We start from the raw sequence: 19820 nt of genomic DNA on the forward strand, positions 1-19820 counted from the left end.
GTCAAAAAAGAAGGCAGAAAATGATGCAAGGGAGTGGCAAAAATCATTGATGATAATGCTGTACTAATCACCAGCCAAACTGATCAAGGTTTCTAATTGAAGAAAACAGTCTACTCCCTAGTTTAAGTATTAAGGAATTTCTTGAGTGCTTTGAGTCCTGGGTAGTTTATAGAATTTCTGGGGATAGAAAAACAGGCTTTCCTCAGTCAGAGGAGACACATGTAACACACGACAGAGGACTGTTTCAAAAACATTTCCTGAGCCCCATCAGCTGCTTTGTGCCCAGGAAGTTTGGGATCAGACACCAGAACATGCCGTCATGTCAGCTCTGAAGAGCTGCCTAGGTCCTGCTGCACAGGCTTGCTTTTACCATGCTGGGGGTGTTTCCTTGGAGGAAGGACAAAGTCATAAAATCCTAGCTTCTAGCGTATAGAAAGTTTACAGTAGGATATTAGTGTGGTGGTATGAGCCTCTCTGTTACATTAATTAATGATGAATAATTAAATATCATTAATTATATATAGTCTAAGAAAGCATAAAACATTTGGAAGGCTTTGCATTAAACAAATATATTAAAATAAAAAGGACTAACAGATAACCTTCGTCTTTTTAGAAAGTAGCTTTCTATAATGGCTCATTTCCCAAGGGTTCCAGACAGCCATGTTACTGAATAAAGAAATAATTATACCAAAACAAAGCAGAAATGGAAGTAATTTCATTGTCCTCCATAGATTGCAGTCAAATTGCAAACTGAATACTACATAGATGGAAACTAACTTAATTTTTTATTTTAATTTACCAATAATAGGGTAAAACTGAATGTTTAAAAATACTATCCAGTATCCTCACTATATAACAGGACCAAGCATGTCGTAGGGGTATGACTCCAAATTTGCCGTGATAGAACAAGCTGTATTAATGAACAAAAATTAACTTGGTGAACCAAAGTACAGCCCAATAATGAAAGATTTAGGGAGAACATCACAGAATCATCTTGGATGATTAGGACTAGCAGGTAGGCATTCACATTAGGCTTTTGAGCTGGCATGTCTGATGAAAAAAGTCATGATTTGAAGCACATCTTTTCTCGTGCTCCAGAAGGTTACTGCCTGTCTGCCATATATTGTCAAAGCTAAATGCTTCTGTTCGGCACTCACTCACGCTTGCTACACTTGAGGTCTGATCTCATCTTGGTCCCTCGATGACTCTCTTTTCTGAAGTCTCACAGGTCCTTCCTTCCCCACTTTTCTTCATTTTTCTATCCCAGCTCTTCTGCAACCTCCTAGCTTTCACGTACAGCCGCTGGATTTGCCTGCACCTATGCTGCCCAGTCCTGCTGGGGAACTTCAGACACCTGGGCCGCCCAGCAGCCCACCCCCTCTCCTGTTCTCAGGACTGGTCCCTCAGCCCCCGTGCTGCCATTCTCAGATGGCTCTGCCTCCAGCTCACTGAGAAAAGGTAGAACCTGACAGGAATGAAGTTTCTTAACTTTTCCCCTCAACCTCCAAGATTTTGAATGTCTTTATCCATCCTTACTTCCTTCTTTAAATTTGAAGAAGAGGGTTTCCACCTTGGTGAGTCAGTGGCTCTATTTCTAACCCACAGCCTTTCCCAGTTTCATTAGAGACCTTGTTTTTCAATTAGCTTCTCTTTCTTCTCCTTTTGTAAAATTTTCTCTTTAATACTTGAAACATGCAAATAATATATGGCAACCATCACTGTGGTGTGATCAGTTAAGTGATAAAGACAAAGTTTAAAATTGTGAACAAGTCTGACTTTGAAAGCTAAATGTTGAAGTTACTGTAACTTTTAAAAATGATTTGCTTATACCTGTTACCTATCTCTATGGTTCTGAACATGTCTTTAGTCCCTCTGACTCAGTTTCCTTTCCTAGAAAATGATGTGGTTGGCCTTAATGATTTTGTAAGTCCATTCCAGTTCTCAAATGTTATTATTCCATATAATTTCATTTTGACATACCCACATTTTACAAAGAAAAGTATGACAGACCTTTCCTACCTAGTTTCCCTTCTCATTCTTTATTTTGTGTTTTGAGAAGAACCTTACCTGGTCAGCTTTGTCTGGTAGAAAGAGCCCAAGATAAACCTCAGCTTCTCATCTGTCAACAGGAATAGTAATACCTCTCTTGCAGGGTTGTTGTTAGCATAATAATAATAATAATGCTAATAGCAAACTTTTAGATAGTGCCATCTATATGAAAACACTGTTTGAAGTATGCTTTAGTTTCCTAAGCTGATTAAAGCAAATACCATGAAATGACTCATCTCAAACAATAGGAATTTATTCAGTCATGATTTTGAGGCTGGGAAAATGTTAAATCAAGGTATCATCAAGGTGATGCTTTCTTCCTGAAGACTGGCTGCCAGCGATCTTCACTCCTCAGTCACCTGACAAAGCACATGGTGGCATCTACTGTTCTCCCTTTTTGGGGGTTACAGTAATTTCAGTTTCTTGCTTCCATGGCTTTCTCTCTGAATTTCATTTTCTTATGAAAGACTTCCATAGTAAGATTAAGACCCATCCTGATTGAGGTGAGTGACAACTTAACTGAAGTAGCCTCATCAAAAGGTCCTACTTACAATGGGTTCACTCCCAGAGGAGTGGATTAGATTTAAGAACATGTTAGTCTGGGATACATACAGCTTCAAACCACCACAGAGTGATTCATGTGTCTTAGTTAATTTAATCTTTACAACACCTGCTGTGGCTCTCTTGTTACAAATGAGGATACTCAGACAAAACGTTTGGTGATTTGCCCACAGTCAAATGCCCACAATAAGTGGCAGAGTCAGAACTAAAACCATGTAATCTGCCTCCAGGGTCAGTGCTGTTAGCCAATGTACAGCAGTACCTCACAGGTAACTTAAAAGAAATAAGCAATGTAATGGGGCAGTAGTGGTGGTAGTGATGATGATGATGATCATGAAGAAGATGACAGTGATATCAGGTTGGGGGAAGGGAGCAGGAGAGAAGAGGTGTTCTGCATTCAGTTTACAGGGGCCTTTCTCTTTGGTTTGTGTCCCTCTCTTGTGTAAGGGACCCGGGACTGTTGGCACAGTAAACCAGCTTGGCATGCCACTATTAATGCCCTCGATTTCAAACTTGAAAATTCCTGAAGTCAGTAATATCTGGTCAGTTATTGCTAATTGTCATTCTCTCCCTTTTTTAATGTGTCACACATATTCTGATACCAGTTCAGAAACCTGTGTCAGAAAATGGCTAAAGAAAGAGGGAAGTGTTGGTTATAAATACCAGTTAATTTTATCACTTTACTGTATATTCTGTGAGAGAAACTCTTTGGATGGAAATAAGAATGATGAGTTAGGTTTACACTGGGCTGAAGCCAAATGCTCTAATACTAGTATTGCTAGTATTTATCATCTACTAGTAAATATGATGGACACATTTTTTATTTCTTGTCAAAAGAAAATAATTTATAGGAAGCCATCTAAATCTTAGTATTTGAGAGAATAAACATCAAAACTATTTAAGAATTACTTACAGTGATTGAGAAAGGATTAAAATTTTGTGTCTATAAAGAATTTGGCTAAAATTTGTTTTAATCTCTTAACCAAAAGAGCACTCTCTAGTTTTGGACCATTTGCATTTGGCTTATAATGACTGACCACCCTGCTTAGCATTAAAAGAAGAGAGCAATGCTAAAGGCCACTGGTAATCATGGTCAGATGTTCTATCACATAAGCTTCATTATAAATTTATCACCATGTATAAAATTTTCATTCCTCACTAATATCCAAGAGTGAATTAACTGAGCAGTTTAACACCTTCATTAGATATTATTATTTCTTCTCATTTTAGTGAGATTCAAGAATTTGATTAACTTGCTCAAGTTTGCACAATTGGCATAGCTGGGATTTCAAATCAAGTCTGTATTCTTAGTTTTTCTTGAGTTCTAACTCAAATTTGCTCAGATTTCATGTTAAAGAAATTGGTATGCTAAATAGAGTCATGAAATTTCAAAGGGATAAAAGAGGAAAGAATGCAAAATTAGGCTTTATGAGAAAGATTGGCTGAACAAACTAAATTAGAATCATAAGACTCCAAAATAATTTAAATGTAATGAAAGAGACTGGAAGTAATATAGGAGAGTCACAGGAAGTCATGTTCTTGCTAGTTCAGAAGTCATTCTGGGGATCAATTGGAAGTCATATAGATCCAAGGTCTTTATTTTACTGTATTCCATTTGTCATATGTTTTATGTATTTGGATTTGTCTTTTAATTCTTTAATTCTTCTTTCTTAGCCTTACACCTGAAATAGTCAGCACACCATCCTCTCCAGAAGAGGAGGAGAAGTCAATACTTAATGCAGTTGTCCTTATTGATGAATCAGTGCCAACAACAAAACTTCAGATCAGGTTAGCAGATGGGAGTCGTTTGATACAAAGATTCAATAGTACACACAGGTAAGCTTCATTACCAGCAAAGAATGTAGTTGCTGAATTATACACATAATTACTTATCTACTTAAAACTGTGTGTGACTTGAGTAATGAAGATTATGAAATTCTTTAGATTTAACTCTGAAGTAAGTTTTTGACAGAAGAAAGATTTTTTAAGGATATAGCTGCATGTTAGAAATTAACATATTTGGTGTTTAAACAACTTCTGTATGCCATCCAAACACTAATGCAAATTGAGATATCGTATAAAAATAAAGCAGATCAGCAAGAGCTGCAGTTTTGCATTGTTGCTAAAACCATATGATGTGGAATCTTGAATAGTTTTGTTCAGTAAAGAAGAATTACAAATACCATTGTTTTGTTGCTTTTAATTCTAAATTTAATTTAATATAGTAAACCTTTATTCAGACTTTACTCACTTAAAAGTTTATGATAATTGTGATTGGGATGAATTTATCTATATATTATAGCAAATTCTTCATAATATAAATTTGTGGTGTAAATAAACTTTAATTCTGCTGTTAAGTATTTTAAACGCTGTTAAATGTGTTTAGCTGATATTTGTATGCTAGTAAGATATTACTTTTAATACCTTATTAATCAGCTGATATTTATATGTTAATAAGGTATTACTTTTTATTTGTTCATTGAATCCAGACTCCTGAGGGATACGATTTGTGATCTTAGTTGAGTTACTACATATATGTGAACCCAATTGTTTTTATTTACTCTTATGACCAACACTTCTATAGTTTTAAACTCACCTTGTTGTAGTCACAGGCGAAGCACAGTTACCAAAGTTTTACTGGATCATGTGATGGTAACATATTTAGTAGTCTGAAAAAAGTAGGGCCTGTGCTTTCAGGGTAATAACATTGTTACCACTTATCATTCAAACTGTATCTGAAGATTTTCTCTGTTTTACTGTAAAAGTTAAATTCCAAAGTTTATACTTCCCGCACGTTTTACTGTAAGACCTTAGCCTTCCATCTTTTGAAATAATGTAAATGAAAGAAAGTTACAGCAACTTTAAATAAGTATTGGAATTGTGGAATTTTTATCATTGTTATCTAATTTTAGCTAATAGCTTAAATCACAGTATGGCTTTAGTATCACAAATTATTTTTATCTTATTTCTTTAGGATCTTGGATGTTCGGGACTTTATTGTACAGTCCCGTCCTGAATTTGCAACTCTTGATTTTATTCTTGTGACTTCATTTCCAAACAAAGAGCTAACAGATGAAAGCCTGACACTACAAGAAGCAGATATTCTCAACACTGTGTTACTCCAGCAACTGAAGTAATAACACTCCTGTCCATGCAGTCACATGTAGGAATAGATAATGTGCCAAATTAGGATACATCCAGCATAAAAATGATCAATTATTTTTATTGCTTTTACAAGTGATTTTTTTATTATTCTGTCTTCTAGCTGTATGGATGAATCCAGACTAGGGATAAATCTTGAACTAAGTATGTTTGAATTTTTAGTTACAGGGTTAGTTTATGTCAGTAGATTTTAAATATCCAGGCAGACTAATTTGTTACATGCTGAGTGTTAATGTAACAACATTTGTTTGCAGTGAAAACAAAAACCCCTTTTTGATAAATGCATTTGATAAAATTTGCACTGAAGTTTCTTGATGTTGCATTGTCTAGCAGCCATTAAGAAATCTTTTGATCAAATATTTGAGAGTTTTTCTGTGATTTATATTGAAAACTATTCTGATTTTGAAATAGTTTGATCATATAATAATTATTTCTCCTATTAAGATTTTATGCATCTTTTTTACTTATTGATTTAGCTATATTACTAGAATCAAAAAATACAATTTGACCTTGTATTTTATAGAACTATGGCCATCATGAGCTAGAAACAAAGGAAGTAGAGGTCAGCAATTCTTGAGATGTGGTAACAGTACTTTAAAATAGAGTGAATACAATTGCCTAGAGCTGGCCTTGATCACATTCATTTATTCATTCAACACATTTTATAAGGAACCTACTTTATATACCAAACACTTCTAAGGGCTAAACCCACAATATATTCACCTGAAGAGCAAAACTGTAGAAATGTAGGAATGCAAATTCTGCCAGACTGACTGGATCTAAGGAATTACCAACATAAATATTTGCATTGCTGTTGAAGCCAGACATTTCCCGAATAAGGTAGACTACATCAGGAATGACAAAAAAGATTTTTCTTTCTCCCAGATACCATTTCATCCCTGGTCACCACTCCTGGTTAGTTTCCTATCAGTGCCATAACAAAAACTACAATTTAGTAGTTTAAATTAATGTAAATTTATTATTTTCCAGCTCTAGAGATTGCATGTCCTACGTGGGTCTCATTGGGATAAAATCAGGGTGTCAGGAGGACTGTTTTCTTTTCTGGAGGGCTCTGGGGAAACTGTCTCCTTGCCTTTTCCAGCTTCTGCAGACCACCAGCATTCTATGGCTTGTGGCCCCCTTCGTCTGTTGTCAAGGCCAGCAACATTGCTTCTCTCTGACCCTCCTGTCATCATATCTTTCTGTTAACAGCCAGGAAAGATTCTTTGCTTTTAAGGACTCATAATGACTACATTGGGCCCACCCAGTTTAAAACCCCGATTTAAGATTTGTGGTGACCTGAATCCCATCTGCTAAGTCCCCTTTGCCATATAAGGTAACAAATTACAGGTCTGAAGACCAGGTATGAACATCAGGGAGGAGGAAGGTGAATTTTTCTGTCTTATACAGTCTGCCCCCCTGGCCCCAGAGATTCACATCTGTCCCATCCAAAAATACCGAAAAGTCTCCATCCATGACAGCATCAACTCAAAGTCCTAAAACCTCATCAGCCCCCAAATCCAAAAGCACACCATCTAAATCAAGTGTAGGTGCAACTTTGGGTCTGATCAATCCTGGAGCACAATTCCTCTCTGTCTGTGAAACTAGAAAACAAGTTATCTGTTCTCTGATGCAGTGGCAGGACAAGCACAGACATTCCCATTCAAAGAGAAAATGGAATGAAGAAAGCCACCCAGCCCAAACAGTTCTGAAATCTACTGGGCAAATGGCAGTAGGTTTGAGGCCTGGAAGTAATCCTTTAGGGCTCACTACTCTGCTCTCGGCTATGACTACCCTCGGGGTCGTCCTTTTTCATGAAAGGAAGTACACGTTTGAAGCGGAGTAGCTTTATCGGTTTGTTCTCTTGCCTGTACAATTTTGGGCATCCACAGCCTTCCTTCATCTTGTACTCTCTGTCCCCCTCAGTTTTAGATGGCAGTGTTTTGCTGGTTTAAAATCCTCAAGAACCTTGTGATTCTCATTCCATCATATAAAAAGTCTCCTCTACAGATCTTTGTTAGATAATCCCATCTCTATTTTGTACTTCTAAGATTGCTGAGGGGATCTATGAGTCACTTGTTAATTTCTTCAAAAAACCTTTTTTTTCCCAATTAATTTTATGTAAAAATTTCAAAGAACGTTTTGTGACCGAATACTACCTTTTGCTCTTTCTAAGGTATTAGCAAAAGGTTGTATATCCACATCCTTGGTTTTTTTACTAAAGTATATTTTCCTGACAATGAATCTTTTAATTTTAGCATCTTTTGCCATTTGAGTAGGCTGAAAATTTCCTAACTCATCAAGTCCTGATTCCACAGTCCTTCCTTCACTGTCATCAGCAAGAAGAAACCAGGCCACATCTTCAACACTTGACTTGGAAACCTCGGTAAATATCCAGGTTCATCACTTACAAGTTCTGCTTTCCCCAGAACTGCAGGACACAATTCAGCCAAGTTTTCTGCCACTTTGTCACAAGGATCCTCTTTCCCCATGTTCCCAGCAACATTTTCCTCATTTCCTTCCAAGCCCTACTTGGTATTGTCTTCAGTGTCACATTTCCAATAACAGCCTTTTCTTGACGCTTTAGATACTCTTTATGGCATTTAGGTTTTCCCTGCCATGCCCCTCACTTCTTTCTGAGCAGTTGTTAACACATATTTTTACTGACAGTCTGTTCAAGGCAATCTCAGCTTTTTCTGTCAAGCTCCAAAGAAATTTTCCAGCCTCTGTCCACTGCCCAACTCCCAAGCCACTTCTCCATTTTTAGGTATTTGTTACTGCAACAGCCCACTTCCAACTATGTAGAAAAGTCTGTTGTGCCTATTTAGGGGCAGTTGGCTAAAATGTGCCAGTAGGAAATTTGGAATTAATCTTTCTCTGGAGGCACTGGTTATTTCTAGGAGGTGAGTTTTCCTGTGCTCCGGCTTTAGTGCTGGAATTGCTACCAGAAGTAGCATAGAAGTGTTGATCCCACCAGTGCTGAGGGAACTTCTCAGTGTCATAACTGAGTGAGAAGGTCATCCCTAGTCGTCCATCCCTTTGGGCCTGCAGGAAGCCCTGCTCCTTTCCATTTAAGGGAAACAACTTGGATAATATGTAAAGAACAATCAGCCCCAGTCCAAAAAGAGTATCAGAGATCAACTCCATTTTTTAGGAGTAAAATCATCTTCCTGAGAAGATGCTTTGTTGAAGAAACAAACATTTTAAATAAAAGGGTTAGGGTTTTGGATTAACCAAATGGGGGAAAAAATAAGCAAACATTACGATATTACTTGAAATTGTATGATAGCTTCTCTTCATCAGTTAGATGGAGTACCTATAGGTGTACATACAAAAACCACTGCCATTTTTGTAGATAATAGTCTTCTGAAATAGAGATTTGCATTAGAATAGAGAATTAAATATGCAGAAAAAGTGAACCAAACTTTGATATGTGCTACATAATATTTCGGTTTGTTGCGAGTCATTTCCCTGAATTCTTTTTACTACTGTGGTCAGTATAATTGTTTAAATGTATAATCTCGGAAAAGATTATGTTACAGTGAACAGTTAGACAACCACTTGTCAGTCATCTTGCATGGTATATATAATCAAAAGATTTGAAATGTGCATGGAGCAATAAAGAATGTTTCCATTGAAGAAATTTTTCAAAATTTTCTTTGATTGGTAGTTTTATTTGACTGAATAGATCATTTTAAACATGAGTAACATTTCCTGTGATTTAATTTCCTGTGATGCTTCCTTCTGAGTGACAGAAAAGGAACTGAGTTGTAACAGTGCTATCTCAACTCCTCATTGCTGTTTCTGTGCAGGTATTTCTCTTTGCCACAATGGATTCCTGAAAACCTTGTCACAGTGTGTATTGTAGATAGAGTGAATATTGTTTTCCCCGTAAGAGTTTGTGTCCTTGACCAGTGATGTAATTTAATGTATCATAGTATATGAGGCCAGTATTGTCATAAAGGCTATGAAATGGTTTCTATAGTTCTCTGTAAAAGTTTTTCTCATCTTTTTTTTTTAATTGTAGTAACATGTAATATAAAATTTTCCATTTTAACCATTTTTAAGTGTTCAATTCAGTGACATCAATTTCATTTACAATGTTGTGCTACCATCAACATCATTCATTACCAAAACTTTCTCATCACCCCAAAACAGGAACTCTGTACTCCTTAAGCAGTAACTTCCCATTTCCTCTCTCCTCAGCTCCTGGTACCTTATCTACTATCTATCTCTCTGAATTTGCTAATTCTAGATAATTTCATATAAGTGAAACTGTACAATATTTGTCCTTTAGTGTCTGGTTTTTTTTTCACACAGCATAATGTTTTCAAGGTTTATCCATTTATAGGATATATCAGCACTTCATTTATTTTTATGGCTGAATATTCCATTGCATGGATATACCACATCTAGAAAAATGTTAATTAATTTAAAGTATGTTCTAAGTAAATGGTTTATAAAAAGATTCCAATGTAAAGTATAAAAATGTGTATGTGCTTATGTATAACACAAACAAATGACACGTGACCTAGAACTAATATTCACTTAGCCTACAATTTTCCCTGTTCAGAATTTATCCCTAAGGCATAAGGTTACCCTCTTTTCTTTTTTTAATATTATTTAAAAAAGCTCTCTTAGAAAGTTTGAACTTTGCCTCTTTTCTTTTAAATAAACGTTTCTGTAGGAAGCAGAGACATTCAGACCTGTTCCAGGTGTCTGTCACCTTAACCCCTCCTCCGAGGAGAGGACCCAGGTGAGTTCATGTGGCTTCGTTGGCGGCACAATTCCACAGCAGCTACTCAGGTGAACACTGCAGGGGGAGACAGCTGTTAAGTCATTCTGTGTAGCTGATTGTACAACAAACACTTCTTGCTTTTTTGGAGGACCTGATAAATAATTACCAATTCATTAGTGTGGACCAAAACCATCACACACAATTACCACTACTTTTTCTGTTGGCGTATTGAATTGAGGTATCTGTGTTAATAGGCAACATCAAAAGAGGGCTAAGATTAAAGTCGTGGTGATGCTGCTTTTTTGCCTCACAGAATTATCTTTTCTGTCTGTACTCTACCTTGTTCTATTTACATTGGCTTGGTAGCTCTACTTACAATGGTGTCCAGTTAGTGTAGATGTCAATGCACTCGTATTTAAGACAGTGACTTTTCTCACTTGAACTTTGGCGATAGAAGAGTTCTTTAAATGAGTATATGGCCTTTTTATTTTATGTTTTGCTTTCACCACCTTTTTTTGTTTTGTGTTTTCCTTATCTATATAGTGGACTTTCCAGTGTACTTTGTAAAACATCGCTAACTCTATTGAGGTCCTACACTTGTAATGTATTCACATCTTTCTCATTTTATTTTTCATTTTTGTCTTTGTGGGACAGGCTTGTTTCTTCTAATGTTAATAGATTCTTTTGTTTTTATCTTAGAATCAAGAGTGATAAGAAGTGCAAGTTTTTTGTTCCACATCAGAATCTATGTTGATTTAAAAAGTAACACCTAGAAACATTACAGATATTCAGAACATCAGTAAATCTAAAAGTGAAAGCACCAACAAGAGTTGAATGCAAGCAGAGGTCTGCTCCCAGTAGCCTGGAATTTTTAACTGGGTTTGGGTTCTTTTGAGCATAGAAGCTAGTTGAAGAAAGTCACACCTTACATTTGAAAGATGTTTGTCCTTTTCTACAATTCCATGTCCATTCCATTACCTCTTCTTTGATGGGGCATGGCAGTCATTTTTATTAATATATTAAGATGCAAATACCATGTGTTATGTATGCATATTATAAAACACATGATAGTAACATCAAGGCTAGGGTTTTATTCCTTGAAAACGTATTATAAATGTTGATCCTGTGCATACTAGTGTTTGAAATATTGTGTACATAGGTGTTCTATGGCAACTCAAACTAATCTGGTTTTATATTCTTAAATATTAAGCAGGTATGAGGCTCATTTGCAAGAAGGAGTACATACCTCAGAGATACCTTCTTGGGTTTAACATCTACTGAACATCTCCCAAGAGCAGAATCCTGTAGTTGGCAGATAGCTTGTTACTAGGTTGAAGGTCTCTCTGGTTGTGGTTTGCCATTCTGACCTCTGCCTAAGTGTTATTTCTTCAGAGAGTACTTCCTGACCCCTCAATGTAAAGTCATCTTATCTCTCTCAGTCCCATTACCTGATTTGCCATAGTATTAGCAACACCTACTCTTTTATTGTTAGATGGTTTGCATTTGGCTCCCATCTGCTAACTGTGTCCCTTTCCATTCCCCCAGACACTCAGGAGGCAAGTTCCATGGGGGCAGGGACTTTTATTACCCAGCTAGAACCTAGACCAGTATCTCACGCAGAGGAGTCACTCTGTAAATGTTGTCTAAGTAATAAAATGGTGCATGAAGCCTGGAACCTTCTGGACATTGGAATATGTGCATTAATGTTTTTTAAATGAGAGATGCAGACAGAGTTGATAGTGGTTACGGAGAACATTTGCACATTTTGGATTGGATTTTGAAGGAGGGGGAGGAAAAGTGTACTGGAAGAAGTGACAGCCTGTTTCATTTCTAGAACTTGTAGCACCTGTAGGTTCCACCATGGTAGAAGTGGGGTGAAGATGGCAAAGGAATGCCCCTTGAGGAACTGATATTTTATGAAATGCCTGGAATTTTCTGAATCCCACTAGTAGATACTGTGATTCCAGAAGTTTAGAGATGAGAAATGTGACTGTTCTGTGAAGTCAAGGTGGAAACCACTCCTCCACCTATTAAGTAACTAATTATTGAGAAAGAAGCAAAAGTAAGCTGGCACTTGTCTTGTAATCTGATTGCTTACAGGATAATTTTTCTTACAGATTTTGTCTTCATGTCAGAGTTTAAAAACTGCTAACCAGTCCAGAAGTTATTTACTTAATTAAATTAATTTATTTCACATAATTTAATATTTTAGCTATAAAGTTTTTTCAAAATGTAATGCCTCCTCTCTAAGCCAACTCTGCAAGTAAATTTATTGCCCTTCCCCCTGTGTGGGACATGACTCCCAGGGCTCTAAATCTCCCTGGAAAAGTGGGACATGACTCCCGGGGATAAACCTGGACCTGGCATCATGGAATTAAGAAAGACTTCTTGACCAAAAGCGGAAAGAGAAATGAAACAAAATAAAGTTTCAGTGGCTGAGAGGTTTCAAATAGAGTCAAGAGGTCATTCTGGAGGTTATTCTTAGGCACTATATAGATACCCCTTTTTAGTTTTTAGTGTATTGGAAGAGCTAGAAGGAAATACCTGAAACAGTTGAACAGCAACCCAGTAGCCTTGATTTTTTAAGATGATTGTATAACTGTAACTTACACAGTGTGACTGTGTGATGGTGAAAACCTTGTGGCTCAAACTCCCCTTATCCAGTGTATGGACAGATGAGTAGAAAAATGGGAACAAAAAGTAAATGAATAATAGAGGGATGGGGGATGGGATGTTTTGGGTGTTCTTTACTTGTATTTTTGTTCTTTTTTAATTTTTTTATTTTACTTTTTTGGAGTAATGAAAATATTCAAAAATTGATTTTGGTGATGAATGCACAACCATATGATGGGACTGTGAACAGTTGATTGTACCCCATTGATGATTGTAGAGTATGTGAATATATCTCAGTAAAACTGAATTTTTTTAAAAAAAGGCATGTTCAGGCCCCAATCCCTGGTCCTGTGGGTGTGACTTTTGCAGATGTTATTAGTTAAGGTATCCCCAAATGGAATGAGGGTCGGCCATAATCCAAGATGTTTCCTTATAAGCAAAGGAAATTGGATGCATACAGAAAGAGAAAAGCCACGGGGAAAAGCTAAAAGCCAGAAGTCAATGGATCCTGGAAGAGAAAGGAAAGAGCATCACCATGTGACAGAAAAGCCAAGGAACCCCAAAGATTGCTGGCAGACAGCCCCAGAAGGCCATAACCTTTGGGGAGAAAGCATCACCTTCCTGGTGCCTCAGTTGTGGGCTTCTTCTAGCCAGATAGGTAGGTAGGTAGGTAGGTAGGTAGATAGGTAGATAGTAATCCCTCATCATTTGTTACTTCACTATGTCAAATGTGTGAAAGTAGAGTTAGTGAAATTTAATCAGAGTAAATCAGTAAATTAGAAGTCTACTAAAATACATATGATAACTTTTTTTAACTGAAGAGTTGCAGAAAATCATGATAGTAGAAGCTTTAATCACACTCTGTCAGGCTTCTGAAATCAAACCAGTTTGAGAAGCTGTTGACTTTGGCTACCCTCTGAATTTGAATTTATGAAAAAAATTCGACTTGTCATTTTATATTGTTCTTGTTCTCCAAATTAACTCTGTTACCCAATCTTCCATGCAAGCAAAGAAGGCAGAAATGACCTGGAATTACAGGTTTCCAAATAACCTTTATAAATAGACAAGGCTATCTGCAAACACGTGTGAGTTTCAGTGTGCTTCTGGGAATTATTTTTCAGAAAAGAAAGGATACTCAAACCAGTACTTACTTAATTTTCATGGGTTCCTTTTGTTTGTTTGACCAGTCTTAAAAACAGATGTATTATTTGGCATTAAAAATGGCTACCAGGAGTCCTCTATGTGTGGTCCTTGAAATAAATTGCTTTTAGCCCAGGACTGTATCCACAGGCATCTTCTTCCTTTTGTTTCAGATGCACCAAAAATAGCAAAAAAGGCTAGATTTGACCCATGTGCCTCAGTGAATGCATGGCATATGTCAGTTTGATTCACCTTTCTCAAATGCAAAAGACCATTGGATTTATTTTCTTTCTCTAAATTTTTAAAACAAGAGGATCTACCTTAATTTAATCCATTGGTAAAAATAATAAATTGTAAAAAGATGTTTGCATGACTAGAAGTTTGTTGTTGTTTTTAATTTATGACATTAAGTTTTTAATTTGATACCTGGAAATAGGTCCCCTGATTCCACTATTATGGGTGGTTCTTTAATCAAGGCTTAAAGTTTTACTTAAATAATTGCATCTAAGTATATTAAAAAATATGTTTGCTTATTTAGTCATTAGTTTCTGAGATATACATACCAAAATTTCTAAAAATCTTTGTACTATATGAATGCAGACTGGGTTGGGGTGGGGGTGGGGAGGGGTGTGCCAGAGCCGTAGCCATGATGGTGGTGATGGTGCTGGTGATGGTGGAGGTGATGGGGGGTGGTGGAGGTGGTAGTAGTTTGTTTTGTTTATATACCTTTAAATTTCCAAACCACAAACTTTCACTTTCATTCTTTCTTCTACTGCCTTTCTCCTGTCTTCTTTATTCTCCATATATTTCCCCCCAAATTACTTCCAAAACTTTCTGACTCCCCAACAGTAAGTTCTCCATCCTTTCATGTTTGAGTGAAGAGCCAAGTGTGGACAGAACTTTGAAAACAATGACGGTGGGACGAAGTCAGGTCAGATGACTGTTTCTCACTCTTGAGGGTTAGAAAAAAGCAAAGCTGCATAACACATATCCTTTTTCAAAAACATCTTTCTATAAAAAGTTTCATTATCAATTGTTGCCAGTTCAACTGCTGAATAAAATATTTGGTTATCGAATAATTCGCTACAGATTCTTTTAAACATATTCTGATTACAAAAATTAGTTTATCTTCCACATCTCAGGACATCTAATTTATAAATGGAGGTACGTATATAAGTATCAACAACTTAAATCCTACAGACATAAGTGCTGAAATATCTCTATTATGATATCACTTTGAATTTGTATAGCTTTTTCCTCCATAATATTTCATATGGCCTTCCCAAGGACGTCAGGAGATAAACAGAATAAATATGAACCGGATTATCTTCCTAGGGAAAAAAATTTTAAAGGATTTGGAAAGAATCACACCGTAAAGTGTGATGAAGTCAACATCTCTTTACATCTGGTATGATTCTGTTTCCAGTTTCGTACAGTGTTGGCTAACAAACGTCCTTGTGTCTTAATATTCATCTGCAGTGTGCATATGGAAATTCTGGTTTACTTAACTTGTTAGATCATAGATAAAAAGTTGAGAAATTTTCCAAAGAATATTCAGCAACTATGGTAACTTTTAGGCTCACTATCAAAAATATCCTCAGGTTAAATGTTGCTTTTTTAATGAAGATTCAGTAACTTTTCCTATTTGGTTCTATTTAACTGTCTTGTATGGAGTGTTCTTAATGCACTTCAGTGTTTTGTTAGCTTTTCTCAGTGTTTGCTGTTTTTGTTTTGTTTCTCAAACTTATCCTAGCAACATTATTGATCAAGAATGATGTGGCAGAAAAAAAACAAACAAACATTATTTGAAAGGCTCTGGCACTCAGTTCTGTAGGAATATTACGTCTTTAAAAACAAAATGAAGACATAAGAATCAAATCCTTGTCAAAATTTCTAGTGCAAGATTCTGGTATTCTTATTCAACTATAAGCCAGACTACCTCAAAAGCCAAAAAATTAAGCCTTGAAATCAGAAGATTTCTTAATCATTCTTTTAAAATCTTATTTATTAAAACATCTGAGGGTGGGGGGAAGTGATTGTCCTCAACATAAGAGAGATTACTATATCAGATATCATTGTGTGACAACAATTAGCAGTATCAAATATACTATCATTGACTATATTTTCACTTCTTTCACAAAGTGATGTGGATCTTATAAAACAACCCAGGAGATAAGGGCACAACTGCATTTCCACCTAGCAGTACTTACAGAGGAGGAACACATGAGGGAAAGCAGTGAGTGAAGAAATGGGGTTTTTCTGTGTCATCCTCTGGCAATTATTAAGGCTGTTGGCTCTGTTAGTGTCCACAAAGATCAAAGTGCTCCTGACAACAAAGTCTTGTAGTTATCTTTGACAGGGTCGTTTTGGGACATGCAGGTGTGGGAATTTGTTTACTTCTTGACTCCACCAGGGGGTGTGCGAGCCCTGGGAAAGGATTTAAGTCAGTCTCCCCTTAGCTGCTTTAACAACACAAAGGCAGGGGATCCAAGTCACTTGTTAAAATAAGAACTAGAAATTACCCAGACACCAATATCATTTAACCATGCTATTTCTGACTTCCAGCAGTACAGTTAAGAAATACTCAGCTAAATATAATTTGCATCTTCAGAAAAAATGATGTTAAATTGCAGAAATATTGACAATGTCAGTGTAAAAGAGCTTGGGTTCTTTTCAGTGTAATATTGTCCATTAAGTAATCCCAAGATGTTCATACTTGAGTGTAATGCTCAGTCACCATTCTCCCTGGAAAGCATTTTTAAATGCCTCATTGAGCCTCAACTCCCTCAGTTATGCACCCTCCATTTAAATGCTCTGCCAGAAAAATTAGTCCTTTCTTGTGCTCCCTTTTCTCTCCTGGCCATATCCCCTCCTCCTGTTTTTTTTTTTTTTTTTTTTTTTTTTGGCTAAATTCTGGTTTCTCAGATTTCAGTTCTGCTGCTTTTCTATCTTTGCAGTCACCAGTTCTCACCTCAGTGAATTCTGCTTTGATCTTTACCCTTCCTCTCCCAAAATTATGGATGCAACTTTACAAACACCAATTCAGTGAACGACATAGGTTGCCCAATTGTAAAATGAAAATGAAGAGCATTAGCGTAAGAGTTGAATATCCTAAATTCTTCATCACGCCTCTGCCACTGACTCTACAAATCCCAATTTACTCATCTCCCAAGTAAGAGAATTAGAAAAGGCTCCTTCAGTTCTTAATTCTGATTCTGTTTCACAAAGTTAAACACGGACCTACATAACATGTGCCTAAAGATGTCATGATGGACTAAAGAGATCTAGAGAAAATATAACGTGTTGTTTGCTCTTTTCCTTTATGTTGGTTTTCTGGGAATATCTACTGCTAAGGGAATTTGAATATTCTTATTGAAAACATTTTAATCTAATTATTGGAAACTGAATAGCTGATAAAGGATAGCACTAACACATAGATTAAAGTCAAATATCATGCAGAGCCAATACAGTTTTTCTAGATCTAATGCTTAATAGCTTTAAAAATATCTATGTTAGGTAATACCAGACTTAGGCAATAAAAAAATATGTTGTCCTCAGTCATTTAAAAAACACCCACTAGAATATTTAATGTTGTAAGGGAAACAATAAAAGAAAAGTCAAGTTAGAAAACAGACTTACCATAGAATTACAATTTAGTTAGGGAAAAAAAAAATGTGCTTGCCATTTCAAGCCCAAATTTTGGCCTGTAATACCATTACTCAATAAAAGCAATCAGCACTCCTTGAAGAAATAGCTGATTCCAAGAATATCAGGGACATACCAGGAGCCCAGGTTATCTTGTGATGAAAAGTACAGAAGTTTTCAAAGGCCAATGGAGTATCATCAAAAGGGCATGAAAGCCAGTCTGATGGAGTCCCCAGTGGCCTAATTCAGCACAATTTGAGCATCAGTTTTATAGTTGATTGAAACACCTTGGATCTATGAAAATCCAGAAGTGCATTATGACTCAAATGAGTCATAAATTGAAAACTGGTAAATATAAGGGAAGAAATAACATTTGTCCTGCCTTTCCAATAAGACCTGTATTTCTGGGTAACCATGCCAGCTAATAAATGTAAATGATGATGTATAGAAATATAAAGTCAGCATTTGCAGCCCCTAACAAAATTACTGATTTAGGCAACGTTTATCAATTTGTATTAAGATTATGAGGTGATTGATCGGGAACTGAACCTTCGTTATGGTTTGCCCAGGTAGCACCAAAAATATTACATTCTCAGCACAAGAGAAAAATCACAGCTGTGCAGTGGAGGAGGAGGGATGAGGCTAAATTTGTGCAATGGTGGAATAAAGCTGTCCTCACCCTAATTCATTGATCAACCATCACTAATGGTGGAACAATCATATTATGCATCTCCCAGTGGATTGCAGTGTGATGTATACATATCATCAATGAGGTACTCTCAACTAAAACATTTAACTTGAATCTATCAAGCCTTTAGATATAACTTCCAGTTTACAAGAAATACAAGAGAAGAACAAGTTAAAAGCCACAAAGAAGCAACCAAATCCAGAAGATGAACCACTTACAGAACAGAGCGTGTTAAAATGAAGGGACTCTTCTAGACTAAAGGACAGGTAAAGAATATAGCCAGAAGTAGTGTCATCTTGTAGGGCATCCTGATTTGGATAGACCAGCTGTAAATTTGACATTTGGGGGAATTTTAATTTGGATAGGGTATATTGAGAATTATAGTTAATTTTGTGAAGTGTGATGTTTTTGGCCATGTAGAAAAATGTTCCTTTTTAAAATGCATACTGAAGTAAAAAATTATTTAAGGAACTTGTTCATTTAACAACAACAACAAAAAATGTTAAAGGTGGTGAAATAAGGGCTTTGCAACCACCTGCCTTCACTATTTGCTAGCTGGTGACCTCAGGTCAAATTATTTAATCCCACTGTGCATTAGTTACCTTATCTTACTGTACCCATCTTTGGTAGGGATGAGAATTATATGAGATAACGTATAGTTTTAACAGCTAGCTACTACACTTTTCCCATTAACATTCTGATGGTTGACAGTTCTATTTTTTTTTTTTCTATTCTTAGTTCTCTTTTCTCTTCTTTGTTTCTCATTGTTTTAAGCTTTCACTTGATTTTACACTTATTTCCACTTTTGATATGAGGACTCCCTGTGAAAGTATCCTTTGTTCTCTGTGTTTATGCCACTGAGTAGCCCTGTTGCATAATTACTCACTTCTCTTAGGTCCTTTTGTCACTAAAAATTTCAGTAGACCCTGCCACTTTGTCACATTGTGACTCTTCCTTTAGGACAATGCCTTTTTCCTTACTGACACTTCATAATCTCCTTCAGCCCTTCATTTCCTAAAATCCTGTCTGCTCTCTTTGTTTCTCCCTGCACCCCCCACCTTTGCACGCTTTCTCTGTCTCAACTACTAAGGAAGAAACAGCTTTTCTGCTTGAATGTTCCAACACATGGGACATCTTCACCTTTCCTTTATCCTGCTCCTCAGTAGAGCCAGAACCATTTTTTTCCTCTGCAGTGCTTTGAAATGCTTAAATTAGCTCCACTGT

The 19820-nt window shown here is 36.4% G+C and overlaps 1 protein-coding gene across 1 annotated transcript in view; it reads left to right on the forward strand.

Moving 5' to 3' along the window:
• UBXN2B (UBX domain protein 2B) overlaps positions 1-10125 on the forward strand; it is a 33959-nt gene extending 23834 nt beyond the window's left edge. The window contains exons 7-8 of the mRNA XM_037803024.1: positions 4285-4446; positions 5585-10125. Of these exons, the coding sequence (XP_037658952.1) occupies positions 4285-4446; positions 5585-5747 (325 nt within the window). The 3' untranslated portion in view covers positions 5748-10125. The remainder of the gene's footprint in view (positions 1-4284; positions 4447-5584) is intronic.
• The last annotated feature ends 9695 nt before the right edge of the window (positions 10126-19820 follow it).

The sequence above is a fragment of the Choloepus didactylus genome, chromosome 14, assembly GCF_015220235.1.
Source record: "Choloepus didactylus isolate mChoDid1 chromosome 14, mChoDid1.pri, whole genome shotgun sequence".
NCBI classification, from domain to species: domain Eukaryota; kingdom Metazoa; phylum Chordata; class Mammalia; order Pilosa; family Megalonychidae; genus Choloepus; species Choloepus didactylus.